The 17,351-nt window shown below is 41.9% G+C and overlaps 1 protein-coding gene across 1 annotated transcript in view; it reads left to right on the top strand.

Moving 5' to 3' along the window:
* The first annotated feature begins 3,998 nt into the window (after positions 1 to 3,998).
* Positions 3,999 to 17,351, top strand: part of LOC117752837 (ras-related protein Rab-26) — a 67,724-nt gene continuing 54,371 nt past the window's right edge. The window contains exons 1-2 of the mRNA XM_034570508.1: positions 3,999 to 4,557; positions 7,627 to 7,737. Of these exons, the coding sequence (XP_034426399.1) occupies positions 4,375 to 4,557; positions 7,627 to 7,737 (294 nt within the window). The 5' untranslated portion in view covers positions 3,999 to 4,374. The remainder of the gene's footprint in view (positions 4,558 to 7,626; positions 7,738 to 17,351) is intronic.

Raw genomic sequence — 17,351 nt, 5'->3', positions numbered from 1 at the left:
TTTTTGTAATAGTGACTTCAATGTTTTATTTTCCGTGGCGCTGCTAAATTAATTATTTGTGACTCCTGTTTTGCTGCATAATTAATCAAAAATCTTCTCTGACTTCTGTGCGTCTTTCAATTTGATTGACTGAGCCTTTTCCATGTGTTTGCATACATCTGAAGACATTTGTCAAAGAGCTGCCTGAGACGCTCACTCATTCCGTACGTGCAGCGCGTCTCAACTATAAATGATTCGGGTTGGTTCCCTGTTCTGTGAATGGCTCTGGTGCCACATATCATGGTCTGCAAGGAAAGTGAGAGACATTTATGAAGCCGTTTGTGTGAGATTGTGATGAATTGAAGATCCAGGAGCTCCAGATCCACAACGAACCATCTGGTTGTGCTACTAAAAAAGCACCAGAGAGTGATTTGTTTCTGTTTGTGTCACACAGTGGGTGTGTATTTGTTAAGACACACTGTAGCTGACATGCTTGCTTCTTAGATAAATACTGTCTCCCTGTAGTTAAAGATGCTCTGATATCATCGTTCTCTTGCCAGTGCAGTTTCCAATACCTGGACTTTGAGTATCGGCCGATGCCGAGAACCAATCCCAAATCATTGATTAAAAAAAGAAAACTACTTATATAAGGTACTTTAACAGCTGTACGTTTCTTGTTGTGTGACCTGGCTCAGGTTAAACCTTTTAAAAATCAAATACATCCAGAGAGACCCACAACACACAAGATTGGTTTCTTAGGTTTGTGACATCACAAACCCTGGCTGTTTGAATCCATTTTATTTCCCACATGAGTGAAAGCAGGCCAGTATTGCAGGTCAAAGTTCACCACAGTTGAACTCTGCGCAAAGCCACACTAAGGATTTGCTTCACCACCAATGTTGTATTCGCCCCCTCGCTCGCACAGATTCAAAGTGACCGGGCGGGGAAGTTTAGCTACTGCAACATTTGGGAATGTGTGACCGTGGCATTAAGGTGGAAATACTCAGCCATGGCGTTGACTTCATGGATCTTAATGAAAAAAATCTGGCATATTTAGGGGACAGCTATATATGAGTGTGTGCAATGTGGTGCAGCTTGATTGAATTTGAGGGTTAGGCCTTGGTGGATGTATGTGCTCTACCGAATGCCATTATATTTTACTATCCATTCCTTTACCATAAATCAAATGTGCTGCAGCACAAAGCCTGCAGAACAAAAGCGTTCCTAATATTTATGGTGTGGACTGTAGGTAGAAGATAATGCGCTTGTCCAATCAGTCTGTCTGTAGATGTATAGGAACTTTGTTATTACAGTGCTGATGGATGGTGTCTGCGCTCCTACTGTTCTTCGCAGCTCATTGGTTTTGACAATGCACTGCTTGCACAGCATGGCTGTTTTTAATAGTCTCACCACCAAATGCATCTGCATCCTGTTTGCTGTGTTCATCGCTTTTGGACAGACGGATAAATAACCTAGCAGAGTCGCTTCTCGCAGCCGCGTTATGCGACTTTAATTGTGAACCTGCAGATCACACGACGGGTCTATTTTGTGCTGCGATTGTGTAACAAGACGGCAGAGACATGTGTCTGTCTCGTCTCCGCAGCCCCAGTATGGTTCCTCACATCCTCCCAGTCTGTGATATAATATTAAAGTGGGGGCGGCGGTGATGTTCAAAGACTTGTGACCAAAAGGATGTGGGTTTGTTGGTACAATTCCCGACTGAGAAAGTCTGTGCATAAAAAAGTGAGTGAATCACGTCAGAGATGCATGGATGGAAATATGACTTTTAAGCACCTCCTGGTTGTACTGGGCACTGTTCAGGTTTAAAAATCTCTATTTAAAGGACGTTTATAGATTCAAATAGACATAAAAGCCTTGTGTGGGACATAGATGCACGTCACAGCAAGTGAGTAACCAGTGCAGAGGACAGATCATCCTTTCTGCATTACGTCAAAGGATTTAGAATCTGTATCATCACAGTGGTGGAAGTGAAATAATCATTATCTCCGCCAAGGAGGTCATGTATTCCCCCGTAACTGTTTGTTGGTTGGTTAGTTGATTTCTCAGCAGGACACATTTAACCCTATTTTTATTCCTTCTTTTCAATGAGGCAGGGTTCATGATTAATGGCTACATCCATCACCGTGTGTTACCTGTACAAAACTTTACCACGACCTCTTTTTGTTACTTGAATTACTTGAAAATTTTCCTGAAATGGTTGAAACTCCGGCGTATATATGAACTTGAACCTTGGACAAAACTATGATGCTCGACCTCCTTCAACATAAAGGAAATCCCACTATGAGGTACACATAGTAAGCTGTGAGTTATTGCCAAAGCATTGTTTGAACAGGTAATGTTATAATGGGTTTTTACAGTTACAGCAGAGAGCATGCCTGTTGTTCTGCACAGCTTCTTACCAACTGTGACATCAATTTCAATCAAATACAGGTGATCGATGTAGGGGGCGGAAATACAACTTAAAAAAAAAAAAATCCCAGGACAATAAAGATTATTCCCACGATATTGTGTTTTTTTCGTCAATTATTTCAGTTTGTTTTCCTGACTGGAAAAGTACTTTTTAAATTCCCAGGTTTTCCAGGCTGCGTTGGAACCCTGATGGGGCCTGTTGGGCCTTGGTGGAGGTAGAGTTTGTGCACTGTTGCATTGTTGTTAAAATAATGATTTAAGATGTATAAAATATATTTTTTGAGTTCTTGTTGCTTCCATGACAATTCACCTTTTCCCCTCTTTGCTTCCATCCTGGTTTCAAAACTCGATGCCCTCTCATCCACCTCAACTCTCTCTCACCCTCTTCTACAAAAATTCCTGTAGCAATTTCTCCAGCACCAATGTTTCCCTTAGCCAGCGAGAGTATTTCTGCGTTAGAGCTGCTCTGAATAAAAGGAAAAAAAAGCATTATGTAAATCATGCACCTCGTGTCATGCTGAAGTCCCACATTTTACAGCCTGTCCGCTGCAACTCTGTCCCATACCAGAAGGAGGTGTGTGATAATACTGTGGAATTTGTCTGGCTTAGTGAAGCCAGCCTTGAATGCGAAAGTGTGGAGAAAATGTGAAGCTTCCTGTCACAGGCGGTCACACACTGACTATGTGCCATTACCAAAGCTGAACTTTTAAAAATAGAAAACACAACCTAAAATAGAATTTACGTCTTATTCCTTCTACAGCTCTAAATTGGGCCCCAGTCTTTCGAGGTGATTATTAATAAAACGTGTTGGGAAATGACAGCTGGTATGGACCATAGACTGTATTTAAAGATGGATGACGCATCTTCACTTCCTCCCACCATCCAAAAATGAAGCCAAAATATCCTGGATACCAACATCTCCATGTTGCACGATTGGATCCAGACTCGTCACAGTCGCGGTATAGAGGTGACACTATTCGCATCCTCATGTAACACAGTTTGTATTGTGTGTGTGTGATTCCACTCGCCTTGTGTGTGTATTCGTGTACCCGTTCACACCTGACATCAAAATGTGGCCCTACGTGTCTTGTGATCGGATCCCACTTCCCCACGCTGCAAATAACCATGTACATCGTTTCTGTTTGCAAAGGTGCAATGCATGGTGGGAAGCAGCAAGGAGAAGAAGAAGACGAAGAAAAGGCAAAGCACATTGCTTCTGTTGTTGCCTGTTGTTACAGTTTAAATGATTCCTCCAGCATCCAATACAAGTGAAGTAACTGGGGGCCGATTGAAAAAAACTGAAAATGCCTCCATTCTGCTCCTGTGGTGTCATCCACAATGTCCATAAAAGCGATGCTTCAGCACATTCCGCCTGTACCCTTGGGCAAGAGCTTGTGTGCAGTACACAAACACTTCACCCACCCCTCCATCGGTATAGTGGGGAGTAGTGAATTTTAATTTTTCAGTGAACAATCCCTTTAAGGTCACCAGAAAATAATGTTAATATGGTTTATTCCAATTATTTAATCTGGTTAATATCGGAATATTGGTCTCCATGTAAACGTACAGCCACTGACTCATGTGGAAGTATAATGTTATTTGCGCTTTAGGGTGGAGTTTCTCTACGGACGCACCATGGCTCTGTGCGCTCCCATCATCACAACACCAGGGAGGGAGGAGAGAAGCTGTTTACATAGTGAACCAGACCCCTCACATTCATCCAGCTGCTGCACCGGGTCCACAGCTGGCTCAGCCCAACAGTCTCCTCACTGTGTCCGTGACCGATCTGCGCTTTTACGCACAGTCATGGTTTTGACGCACAGGTGAACTTCTATTCGCTTCGTCGCGCCTCCGATCGCAACAGGGAAAAGTAACAGCAGCCTGAACAGATCGCCCGTCTCTTCCACACTTCGCTCCTCTTCGCTTTTTCTCTTCTCTCCGGGGCTTGACCAGGTCATCGGGGCCATGTCCAGGAAGAAGGCGGTGAAAGGCAAAGGGGCCGCCAAGAGCCCCAAGGCGTCGCCGAGCAGCAGCGGCGGGAGGACGGGGAAAGGTCTGGCCGCCGCTGCCGCTCCGTCCTCCGGACTGGTTTACCCCAGCAGACCGTCCATCAGCAACAGCGGAGAGTTTTACGACATCGCCTTCAAGGTGAGCTGAGAGATTCTGGGAAAAAGGTTTCCAACATGTCCACAGGTGCGATCCCTGCTGCTGCGAGGTCAGAGCATTTAGATCCAAAGAAAAGATTCTTATCTCCTGTCACCTGAGTTTGAATGTTCGTTTGCAGAGTTGCAAGATTAGTTTTTTCTCCCAGAAAACGACTGTTCGATGCCAGAGGCTGAATATAAGAAAAAGACTGAAGCCAGTATAGTGTTGTTGACCAGTGTGTTTACAAAGTTAAGAAGCATATGGCCATGTTTTCAGGTAACTGTATGGAAGCTCATTCCTGCCAAGAAGAGACAGATACTAGTGTCTGATCAATATTACACAAGTTGACTTTTTATCTGACAATTGATCATATATAAGTTAAATTGAGTAAATAAATGATTGCATACATTTGATTTATCAAGTTTCAAACTTTGCTTATATCTTTCTCTTTGTCTTATATGTATTTTATATGTTAGATTGTGACCAGGAATATTGGAGGTCAGTCAGAGTTGGGGGTGCTGAGATCAAGTCTATACAACCGTTTTCAGGCAGAGGCAGGATGTAGCGTTTTCATTCTGCTGCGGAGATCAGGTGTTTTTTGTTGACAGCACATCGACACCAGCGTTGGCTCTTATCACTAAAAGCTCTCAACACCTTTTGTTGGTGTGTGTAAGTGAAAGACACCACTTTGTCATGCAGAGATCTACTTTGTTTTTGTATTTTTTCTTTTTTGCGTCTGTCTCGGTTGGAAACACCTTCAACACTCGCTCAAGGTGAAATGGGGGGCTGGTCGGAGAAAGTCCGCACAAAGTCCAGAGGCTCTCACTTGGACATTTGCATTCACAAATATGGCCCCTCTGGAGAATGTCTGGTGCATGTCTGAAAGCAGCTTAAAAGGGATAGTTCACCCAGAAATGAAAATTCACTCATCTTCTCACCACTATGCCGATGAATGGGTGGGTGAAGTGTTTGATTCCACAAAACACTTCTGGAGTCTCAGGGGTAAAAATTGTAGCACTCGAATCCTATACAACTGAAGTAATGTCGCTGTGATCCACACGTAAACGCAGCTCCGGAGGATATCAGAGAACATTTAGGCTTTTCTTCTGTTGTTTTTTTTTTCGTTTGAAGAATTTACAACCATTTCTTTCAATTGTATTGAATTTGGCAACGCTGTTTACCCCTGAAACTCCAAAAGTCTTCTGTCTACTCAAACACTTCACCCACCCCTCCATCGGCATAGTGGTGCGTAGATAATGAGTACATTTTCAGTTTTGGGGTGAACTATCCCTTTGAAGCTTGTTTGTAGCCGACACATGACAAACTGTATGTTTCTTTTGGATTATTATAATACCATAGTGTTGCAGACAGAGTTCCATCATGTTAAGTATCATACTAGATTCACGCCTTTGAGATTTGGATTGTTTTGTTTGAACACATCACATAATGAAAAAATACCTGACGGATTTATCATGAGTTGAAGCCCCATTGGCCTTCCAGCATAATATATGACACAGAGTTAATATAATATGACACATAACAATAATGCATTATGAATTGGAGATGACAAACACAAATGATGATCTACGTTGAGCATATGCGCATTTTCATCATGTGGCTGGCAGCGGGTAATAATTCTGCCCCCCCGACAGTGTCAGGGATTAAAGGTCGCTGTCACTACGATGGATTTCCCGCAATTACAATTCAGAGAGGCAATTTATGAGGTCAGTGTAGATTCAAATGCGATCTTAAGTTCAGAAGACAAAAACCCCGAACTGACTTAATCATTGCACGTAATTTATCTCTGTTGTGATTTGTTGCTCACATCGCCTCATGTCACGTTATGACCTCGTTGAGTCAGTAGGTGGCAGGGAAGTGAGCAGTTTGGGCAAAAAATTACTGCTAAAAAAGCTACGACCCACGAATCTTTACAACTTTTTCCAGGATAGTAACAAAAAATCATTTCTTAAACTTAGTTAAACATAGAGAGAAACATCGTAGAAATCTAAGGTTGGATGATGAGCTGCTCAACAGGGCTGTCTATATACTGGATCCTTCCCAAGCCTTATCCAGAGAGCCAGTCGGCCCATTGGCAGATAGATTTGTACTTTTTGTTTCTCAGTGAATTCAATAATTCATTAGTTCAGATAAAGTGTTTCAGCTCAAAGGAGCCAAAGTGTCATCTGATCAACTTGTGGTTTGCTTGTGAATCACATTCGGTTCTTTTCATTGTGAAGAAGATGGACTCTGCTCATTTCTTCCAGTGGCCCACTCTGGCGGGTGCTTCTACTAATTTATGTTTGTGCAGATTGTCTTTTCATACAAGCCAACACTTGAGTGCAGAACTGGGCATAAGTAATAGTAAGTGAACTTGTAAAAGAGGGATAAATAATGCAGTGCCGGACAGTGTGTGTGTGCACTGCACATAGAGCTAGACCGTCCACGAGACCGCACGAGTATGTGCTCGGGGGGGCAACGGGAACAACACATCTCGACGGGTAAACAGAATTCAACACCCGGCCTGGGCTCGCTGGCCGCTCACAACCAAATAAGTGAATGTGCGCTAACTAATGCAGTGCAGTCTTGACACCCCCCCCACCCCTCCCCTCCTTTCTGATTTTATTATTCTGCTTTATTTCCTGCAGCGCTGCCAAAAATCACTGCCCCACTCTGCCTTTGTTTAATGCACTCAGATGTAACAGATCAGTGTCTCAAATATCACATCTCATCTCAGCAACACAGTGAAATTTCATATTAGCATGTATTGCTGCCAGAATCTTTAAATATCAGATTAGAGGAGCATTAGTGCATACAGTGCTTGGGTCAGTATTGGGACACACAAAAATGATCAGATGATACAACAGTGAACTGAGTGAATTTGAGTTTGTTGTCTGATGATAAACAAAAGAGAAACGAACAAGCTCTTGGTTCATAGAAATATGAATGATATTAATAATTTCTCCTGTATATGGGCAACTGAGAAGTGTGTACTGTATATGTGCGTTCCTGTGTATGTGTGTACAAGATTTCAGCTGAGGTCTTTCTTCCTCCACCTGTGTGTGTGTGTCTCAGGTGATGTTGGTGGGGGATTCAGGTGTTGGGAAGACCTGTCTGCTGGTTCGCTTCAAAGATGGAGCCTTTCTAGCCGGGAGCTTCATCTCTACTGTGGGCATCGACTTCAGGGTAAGTCTTATCTAGGTATTTTCCCCCATAGCAAAATAGTTTCAGCACTACCGCTCCATGTGGTATGTGGCCCAAATTAGTTTTGTGCTATTTGGGCCATATTCACCATTTACCAGATAGGCCACTTTAGGTTCACATCCAGATTACACCTTGCAGAGAGCAGCGCATGTTTGCCCAAAAAGCGCCACATTTGCTTTGGGATAGTTGGGCCACATTTGCTATTTTACAAATTTTACATTAATTTTGTTAAGGCCACAGGAGGGCCAGAATTGCCGCATCATTGCCCGAAGTGGCCTCATCTATCCACATACTATCTGGGTCCTCAGACTTCTGAAAGCCACCTGCATACTTAACACAGCTGTTTTCATAAGCTGAGTAATACTTCCTCTGATGAGTTATTTGACTTGTGTGTGTGAACGCACTTAAAGTTTGAACACTGCCTCTTAGTGTAAAATGGACCACGAGGGACACCAGGAATTCATTGAAGCACACTTCAGGATTTTAGTCTTTGATTAAAAAGAGAATCGTTTCCCTAAAAGAGTTTTGTGCTGCAACAACAAAGCTTTAATGGTCAATCATCTGGTCCTGTTGTTTCTTTTCTATATGAGGATGGAACTTGAAATGTGTTTACACTCTTTCAGTCCCTATGGGACACAAGACATTTAAACTTAATTAAGCTAAATTAAAAAAGTTAATTTAGAGTGAGGTTATTTATCGATGGGTTAATCCTAATTTATACTGCTAATGGCAAACCCATTTTCTGCTCATTGTGCCCTCGGGGGGAATTGCAAACAAGGGTTGGAGTGCCAGTAAAGAACAGCCACACTTTATGTGTCCCGGCCGCAGACCAGAAGCAGTGACCTGTTTCAGTCTTTTACCATCTTGCCGCTCCCCCAAGCAAGATCCCTATAACTGCAGAATCTGACACAGCTCTTTGGCAAGAACCTTCCCCGAGGAGGTATTCTCAGGCTTGATGCTGTCATCCAGAGAAACTCACATAGCTGGTGTAACAGTAGAAGGAAGAGTGCTGAGCTGAAACACACATTGTGCATGCAGCATGGTGTCCTAGGATGTGTTAATTGATACTCCTGGGACAAACGTAATTGTGTGTTTTGCAATTAGGTGACTCTTATCTATTCCTCACCTGGATTGACATTCTCTTAAGCAACATGTCAATCAGCAGAAGGAGCAAAAGTGCAATCACCAAACAAGGAAACAGCTTTTTGAACAAGTGCCGCTTTCCTGGAGCAAAACCCCTGAAGAAATAGGACAGTGGTGGGGAACACAGCGTCACACAGCACTACGTTGTTTTTGGGGAAGAAAGCCGTATTTTCACATCGGAACCAGAGGTAAAAATAGACGATTGTCTTTTGTTAATATTCATAAAAGAAAGCCCTTGCTTGAAAGACGAACAGAGAAGCCAGAACAGAGAACGTTCACATCCAAAAACCTCAACAGCCCCGGGATCTGAAATCAACATTGTTTGATTGACATACGAGCGACTGGAATCTCTGTGTCTCTTCATTAAATCTACTGAATGTGACAGATGCTTTGTCTGCCCTCATTATCACTTCTACACCACGTGAACTTCCCTGGTTCTGGAGGGTGACTGGTGGGAGCAGATAATTACCAATGATTTGTTGGTTATTTCAGAGTGTCACCCTTCAAAATATAGAATTGCAATTCGTCAATTTGATTGGTATTTTATCTGATAATTATCACTCACTTTTGCAGACTACATCATTTTCTTTACCTTTTGGAGCTAGGCTAACTGTTCCCCTGTTTCTTCATGCTTGCCCTGAGCTGATGTTTGCTGAGACTAAATCTTAACATTTGTTTATCCTAATTTTATGGGAAATTGAGGGCTAGCTAACTGTCCGTGTGTTTTCTTTATGCTCTACTAAATCTTAACATTTATCCAAATTATTCCCCTTTCCCCAAAAGCGAGAGTTAGCTTAATTGTCCCTGCTCTCGCTGTCTCAGTGCGTTTGTAACATATGTTTACTTTGTGTTTTCTGATTAGCAACGTGGCTGGAGCAATAAAGACAGAAAGAAATACGCTATGAAATAAGTCTGCTTTGACACCATACTTAAATGTTAGGAGCAGTATGTACATAGACAAATGATCCATGTCGGTGTGTTAAAACCCTTCAATTATACTTTGTTTTACAATAATAATAATTTAAGTGAATACTATAACACAATTAATTTAATTGGAGCTAGCCCTGCACTCTCTTCTCTGAACATGTTACGTTAACCAGAGCTAATTGCTGAGCTTATTCATGTGTTGCTTTTGGTTTTGCAAAGTTATGCATGGGAAGTTCAGTTTGCTTTGTCATGTTGCTAAGTTACTTGGTTGGCAGATTTTTCTTCACTGTTTTCTGACTGTTGTGAGCACTGCAAGAAGCTAAATCATATCAGCAGTGAAGCACAACAAGCTTGCTATCTGTTCACACATCGGCCAATTTACCCAGGCGTTCAGCTCTGTGGGAAATAATCCCATATCTGTGTTGGTTTGATGTTTGTCGTATTGTGAATATGGGGCTACACACAAAGTTGTGCTGCTGCCTTATTGTGTCGGCCCTTTCAGAAACATAGCAGCACTGAAAACATATTGGGATGGGAATGTTGTGAATAAGGTAAAACGCTGCTCTTCGGTTAAAAGTTGAAAACACTTTACAGCCCAGTCAGGATTGTGCAACAATGTGACCTCCTACAGGAAAGATAAGGAGGAATAGAAGTATGCGTCTCCAAAGAAAAGATGTGCGCATCCTAATTTCTTCCCTGACGTTTTCATCTATTTATATTTATTTTTGGCTGAATCAAATGATTTGAGTCAGAAATCAAACTTCAAACACTTCCCTCGTCTCTTCTCCTTTCTGTCTTTTCCTGGGAGAAATGGTAGAGATGTGCTGGTGAGATGTATCTGTTTCTATGTAAGGACAAGCAGGGTGTGTCTGAGCCTCTTCCCGCTTCTTTGCTTGATGAGTGTGTGTGTGTGTGTGTTATCACTCACATCCATTGTTTGGCTTCTTTCTCCCTTCAACACGTATTCACTCAGCTTGAAATGATGCAGCAGTGCATCTGACCGGTTAATCATTGATCTCCTGCACCGCATGGACTGACGTAGATGGCTTTCTATGTGTGTGTGTGTGTGTGTGTGTGTGTGTGTGTGTGTGTGTGTGTGTGTGTGTGTGTGTGTGCGCGCGCTGGAAGGAGCAGCAGCAGCCTGCCAGAGCATGACAGGAGGACAATGTTGACCACGCTCATGCCCTTTAGAGCTTTGTCATGTGACATGGTTTGTTATTGTGAACATATGACTACCAGCAACTGGCTCAGGGAGGAACAGACGTAGGGAAAAGCTGGTTTGTGCCACATTTAGAAAAACATCTTCACTGAGAATTTGTTTGCAAGTTGAACGAACTAAAGTTTGTATATATTAAATTGTGTTCAATAAAATGGCTCAGAAGGCACTTTACTGTTCTTTGCTACAAGTTGTTGTGCAGTTCAATTCTGGATTTTACAACTAAACAACTTTCAAATGTAGGAGACGTGCTATTATTCAAGCAATCTTGTTTGCAGCCAATAGCTTTTTCTGCAACTAACAACCAAAGGCTTCCTGTGTACACTAGCATGTGCATGCCTGCCTGTTTCCACTTGGCATTGTTACTGTTCATGCGAAATGCGCTTTCAGGTGGGTTATTGACATGGATTAAAACCGTCAAAGGACACATCAAAGATGTGCACATTTTTGCACAGACTGGCAAGATGGCAGCTTCATATCCTGGATAATTTGACTTCATTTCTGGATGTTGGGAGGAAGTGGAGATGCATCTATGGGCTGAACACAGTGGCAGGTGTAGAAATGCCCTCTTTCTTCCTTCTCCCAGTTATGTACTTTCAGAAATTGTTTTCTAAATAGTCAGAGCAGGTTTTATTCCAATTATTTTTTAGTCTCAGTGAATTTGTGGTGATGGTAGATGCTGGATGGAGTGAAAGGACACGAGAGAAATCAATTCCAATATCTTTGTCCTCAGTGAAAAAAATGACATAAATAAAAGAGAAAATCAACATGTGGCAGTTAATGGTAATATTTTGGCGAGCCGCCACAAATTAATAAATGTATGGCAAACCTTTGCTCTTCACTAAAGATGAGGAGGAAACTACATCCTGCTTAAACTGCAGACAAGAGAAAAAAATCATCCTGTGCACTCCATTTTACTTTGTGAGCCATGTTTTGATTTGGAGAGAAATCCAACTTGACCTTGGCATACACCTGAAAACCTGAAGGATATAGTGAAAGGATAATAGAGAAGTCTCTCTCAGCATGTTCAAACTCCTCCTTGAAGACGGAGAGGAAATGATGTTTTTGTCAGGCTGCTCTGGAAGTAATCATGAAATACTTTTCTTAAAAGTTTCCCACTGAAATATTTTGTATACCTCTGTCAAGGAGGTTATGTTGTCACCCCTGTCCATTCATCTGTTTGTTAGTAGGATTTTTATGAAATGTTGTGGAGTGGTGTTACATGATGCCGCTCCTGCAGCAGATATGCTCATTGTGTGAATAACAGACGCACACGAGACACAAGACTAACCGCCATTCGAGTTCAAAATCTCAAGGTACTGACAATGCAGTGATTTATTTAAAAGGTGCACGACGCGGAGGGGAGTTCATTAGTTCATCAAGAGATTGATGAGGTTTAAGAGTTCACTTCACTTCTTGTTTCTTATTCTTCCTGGATTAGTCTGGCTGCTGGCCCCTTAGCTTATTGAAATTCAAGACTCAAATGTTGAGTGTGAGTGTCAAGCTTGTGATTCACACTCGTTTTATAAGAGTGGGAAGAAACTGTGTTCAAGGGAATTGTGTTAATTTTAGAGTTGGCCGTACTATTGGTGTGAGATGGAATCTACTACTCACGTCCACTGTCCCAGTAATTAAATCAGTTCCTTTCATTTTTACAAATTCAATCTTTATCTATGTGAATCCTTGCTCGGCTCTGTACCTGTAATTGTATGAATTTTAGGACGGGCACATGCATTAAGCACCATCTATCACGCTGTGTGACAATCCTGATGGACGGACTGTAATCAGTCAGCCGAAGACTGATGATGATTGCGGTCCCTCAGTGGCTCTTCAGGCTCCCAGACGGCGTCCATCGATCCCGGGACGCCTTTTTTCCCCCCTGTTGCTGTGAATCTTAATGAGACTGCAGCTATCTTCAGCCTGCAGGCAAATCAGAAAAAAAAAAACATCTCATCTTTATGCTTGACTGTCTGCTTTGAAATACTACCACTGGACACCAGACAACACTGGACAGAAATTGGTTGTCATAGTAACGGTGTACAGGTACACCAGAGGCGATCCACGATATGGAAACGGGTTAAAAAGGTGCATGCACAGTGGCAGAAAACTGATTCCCACACGTTCACACACCTCATCAGCACATTGCTTTGCTTTATTTTGTCTAGGATGAATCATTCATATCTGTGGGGCTTTGCTTTATATCCGTGTTTCTCTATGTGCATATATACAGCTGTCTCTTTACCTGAGGTATCCAGCTTCTACTCACATCAACCTTGACATAATGACTTTGTCAGTTTACGTAACACAGTGTAGAGTCACACATCAGTTCTGTCAGATGGCTGTGGGTGAGACACTCCACCTGAACCTTATTTAAAGGGTACGCAAGATTTTAACTATCAACTAGAATGGCAGCCAGTAGACCGCTGAGGCCCATCAGCCCCCTTATAAAACCCATTTAAATTGACCAGATTCAGATTTTTAATCAGATCTGCACTAGGGATGACACAGTGTGGAAATTTTCCCACAGAGTTTCGTGACTAAACCGGTGCTACCAATTACACCTGACATTTAACAAAAAAACGAGTTTCATGACAATCTGGAGTCAAAAAAGCTCCTTGGTGGAAATAATGAGTTCTAGACGTTTAAGAAAGTTGGAGAATTGTTAAGCGTTGATAAAAGTCTGTGCTGTCTTCTTTTTTTTTCTGCAATCATCCGTTTTCTTCTGGTGAACGATGCTCTTTTGCACAAGTGATAAAAACCTCAAACTATAATAAAGGTTAAGATAAGATAAGACGAGGTTTATTGATCCAACGCTCTGTAAAATCACTTGTTAGAGTCGCAGATAGTCGGATTAAGGTAGATAAGGGAAAAGGTTAAATTTGACAAAATAGGCAATGAAAGTAAAATTTAATAAAAATACAGAACGTGTACACAATATACACCTTTCACTCCAGATGTAAATTTGTAGAGAGACTTGGATAAAGTGCAGTGACACAGGATGTGAACAGTATATGTGCATTAGAATAAGGAGATAAACTCATATATGCATTTATAGACTGTTTTAAGTTTATAGGCAGGTATGGTATACAATGTAAATAAAAAATTATATGCATTATATACGTATAAATGGGTGTAATTAAACAATGAACTTATGAACAATTTTACCACCACCAAAAATGTTAAAAACACATTACAGAATGGATGGTCTGCTCTTCTCCTGCAGCATGAGCTGGATATGAGCCGCATGCAGACGCCCGTCAATGTTCATGAATAAGCAATATGATGAAGCACACTCGTGCTAATAAGCTGCCACAGGATCAAAACAACATTAGGAACAGTGGAAAGTCAAAGCTGCATTTTCTGCTCTGTTATATAACCCATCATTTCCTCTCCTCTTCCTTTCATTCCTAATCCTCTCTGCTGTTGGTTTTCGTTTGAATTAACTTTGCTTCTCTGGTAAATTGCAGCTGTTATATAACTTGACCCCACAGTGAAGTGGGGCCGCTGGAACCCGAGGACCCGGAGACAGATCCATGTTAGACAAAGGTTTGCAGGTTTTTCCCTTTTGCATCACGTGACTCCTCGAGAGCCTGCCGGGTTCCCAGGAGACTGTTGTTATGGACCAGTAACCGTGGCAACGAAGTGGAAAATGCTTCTGCTCGCTCGGCGGCTTTCAGGTGCTCTCGAGCCTCTGGATTGACTGAGGTCATCAGCTGGAGGAGGCGAGGGGTTTTATTTGTTGTTGTCGCAGCCACACATCAAGCCAGGACCAAAATCTGCATGTGGGGACACGTTTTACAGATGGGTTCGAGGACCGTATTCATTCTGGGTTGGCATTAAAAAAAAAAAATCCTTTGCTTCACACTCTCCCAGCTCAGTGCACTCAGATTTGGAAGCATTCCAGTTCAATCACAGTCCTCTGCTGACGGCCGCAGAACGGCTCCACTGGAGCAAGATGGTTTTTACATTTTGACACAAGGTTTCACGTGGAGGACTTATTTATTTCCACGAGAAGCTAAATATCACACATAAAAGGATCTTACATGAGTTTTGGCTCGATTGTAGTTGTCTTTAAGGACACATTTTAGAATTGTTGCTCGAAGGAGAAATGTTATACTTAAGTTTTTCTTTCCTTTTGTTTTTTTAAGTCTGGAGAATCTCACTGGGATTGTTGGAGCAACACTCGCAGGACCTCGTTTCTGTTGGTTGCCTCATTTCTCTGTAAATAAATGACTTTAATTTCAACTACTTCCCTTTTCCTCTACGAGCTAGGGTCGTAACAGTCTCCTTTAAAATAGAATGAAATGTAAGTATTTTAACAACTTAGGGAGGAGTTAGAGATTCATCCCGTTTCTTCTCCATAGAATAAAACAAATGCACATGTGATAGCTGTCCCACTCAATGACACATTCACCGTGTCAGCTGGAGCGTTTGGCAGCATGGCGCCTTCACTTTCCCCTCTGCCAGTCAAGGGGTTCCAAACCAGCGATTGAAGATCCTGTACGCCGACACCCGCCCCCTCTGTGAGTTTCTATTTATACTGGCTTCATACCATCTTTGATCAAGTTGTTCAAACGTGTTTTCATAAATAAATCAGACGTCTGCTGCTTAACCCTCAGGTTATCATCGTCCCTGGTGAAGATGAGATTTATAATTAGAAGTTTTATAGTAGAGATAGTGTCGTAGGATAAATCAAAAGGATTGCTTTTTAATTTGAAAACAGCAGCGTCAGAGCGCGGCATTATCTGGCAACGCTGCTCGAAAATGACGGATGATGTTACTGGGGGAGGAATTTGGTGCGTGTGTGTGTGTGTGTGTGTGCGTGCGTGTGCAAGTGTGTGTGTGTGCGTGCGTGTGCAAGATAGATGGACAGCATCATGTTAACAAACTCCCTTCATTTCCAATGGACAAAATTGGCCTCAGTCCGTCACAGTTATGAGAAATAACAATACAGAGTTATTCACCTCCGTTCTCTCTCCATCTCGCATGATCTCAAACGAATTTGCCGCTTTGTCTCACCAGTGCACAGCTTCGCACGACATTCCTTTCATTGGGTTTTTAGCAAATTATATACACACAGCTTCAAACCAGATTTCGTTTTTGTGAAAGCGGTTACAGAACATCAGCCTTTTAGGTGCAGCAATATTTTGTATCATCATATTTTAATCATTTCCTTTCATCAAAACAAAGAAATCCCTAATGTCTGTCCAAACAGGAGTTCAATTAGCGTGTAAATGGGATTGAAGGCAATTTCACACATTCTATATAACTTGATGGGTTTTCATGGGAGCATCACAAGAGACATTAGATGTTTTAATCTATTATTATTACACACACAGCTTTAACGTAAGCGCTCAGGTTAAACAGACAGAACCACTCCCTAAAAATGCTTTTTTAATTGACTTCTGTTATGCACTCTTAAAATAAAATGTACCATTAGAACAGCCATTAGCCAATCAGGGTCCCTCATACTTCTTAACAGTGTGGTCATAATGGTACAGTAAGTAATGCTAATGGGATCTCAAGTTAATAACGAACCTATTAAGACCTAAGACAGCTGAATACAAACAGCCTCTAAACCGAGGCATTGTTTGAAAACTACCACCTGAAACCTGAGGGTTTTCTGAAGAGCCAAAAGAGTTGCCAACATTTGCATTAAACTTTCATTTCTCTGCCTCTAAAGCAGATGGAGACATGAGATAAAATACCGTTGATAGCTCAAACATTTAGCTTTCATTGTAAATCATTGCCTTCAACTTAGTGAATTTTTTTTTTCAAAGAACAAAGCTGGAAAACTGGCCGAGATCCTCCTGCTTCTTCCTCTTCCTCATTAAACACGTCTCTTACTGTCTGAGCCTAATTTGATAATTATGTTTACCGCAGAACATAACGCTCTAAAATGCATTGAATTATTTTTCAAACATTTGGACAGAAATGTATGTAAATATGACAGTTAAAAATGTAAGTGCATTTCTCGTTTTTCTTTTTACATTTGGTTATGCTGAATGTGTGAAAACCTGGCAGGCTCCGACCATTCTAACCAATCCACTCAGCCTCTTTGTCTCACTGATTAGAATGAGCTCTGGACTCACACCTCATGGACATAGAAGTCCCAGCTGAGGGATTGACCCTCTGTATTTTAGCCTTTGGTGTTTAGCCAGGCCCAGCATGTGCATGTGTTGGTCCTGGCTAAACACCTGCAACGTGGCAGGGGCATTGGATTTGGGACAAGAGACGTGTCCCCTGTTGTTCTGAGTTGGCTCTTAACTTGTTGCCGTCTGAACCAGTTGACTATCACTTTGTCAGATGG

The sequence above is a fragment of the Hippoglossus hippoglossus genome, chromosome 19 (genome assembly GCF_009819705.1).
Source record: "Hippoglossus hippoglossus isolate fHipHip1 chromosome 19, fHipHip1.pri, whole genome shotgun sequence".
Classification (NCBI taxonomy): Eukaryota; Metazoa; Chordata; class Actinopteri; order Pleuronectiformes; family Pleuronectidae; genus Hippoglossus; species Hippoglossus hippoglossus.
This window is presented reverse-complemented; position numbering and strand designations above follow the sequence as displayed.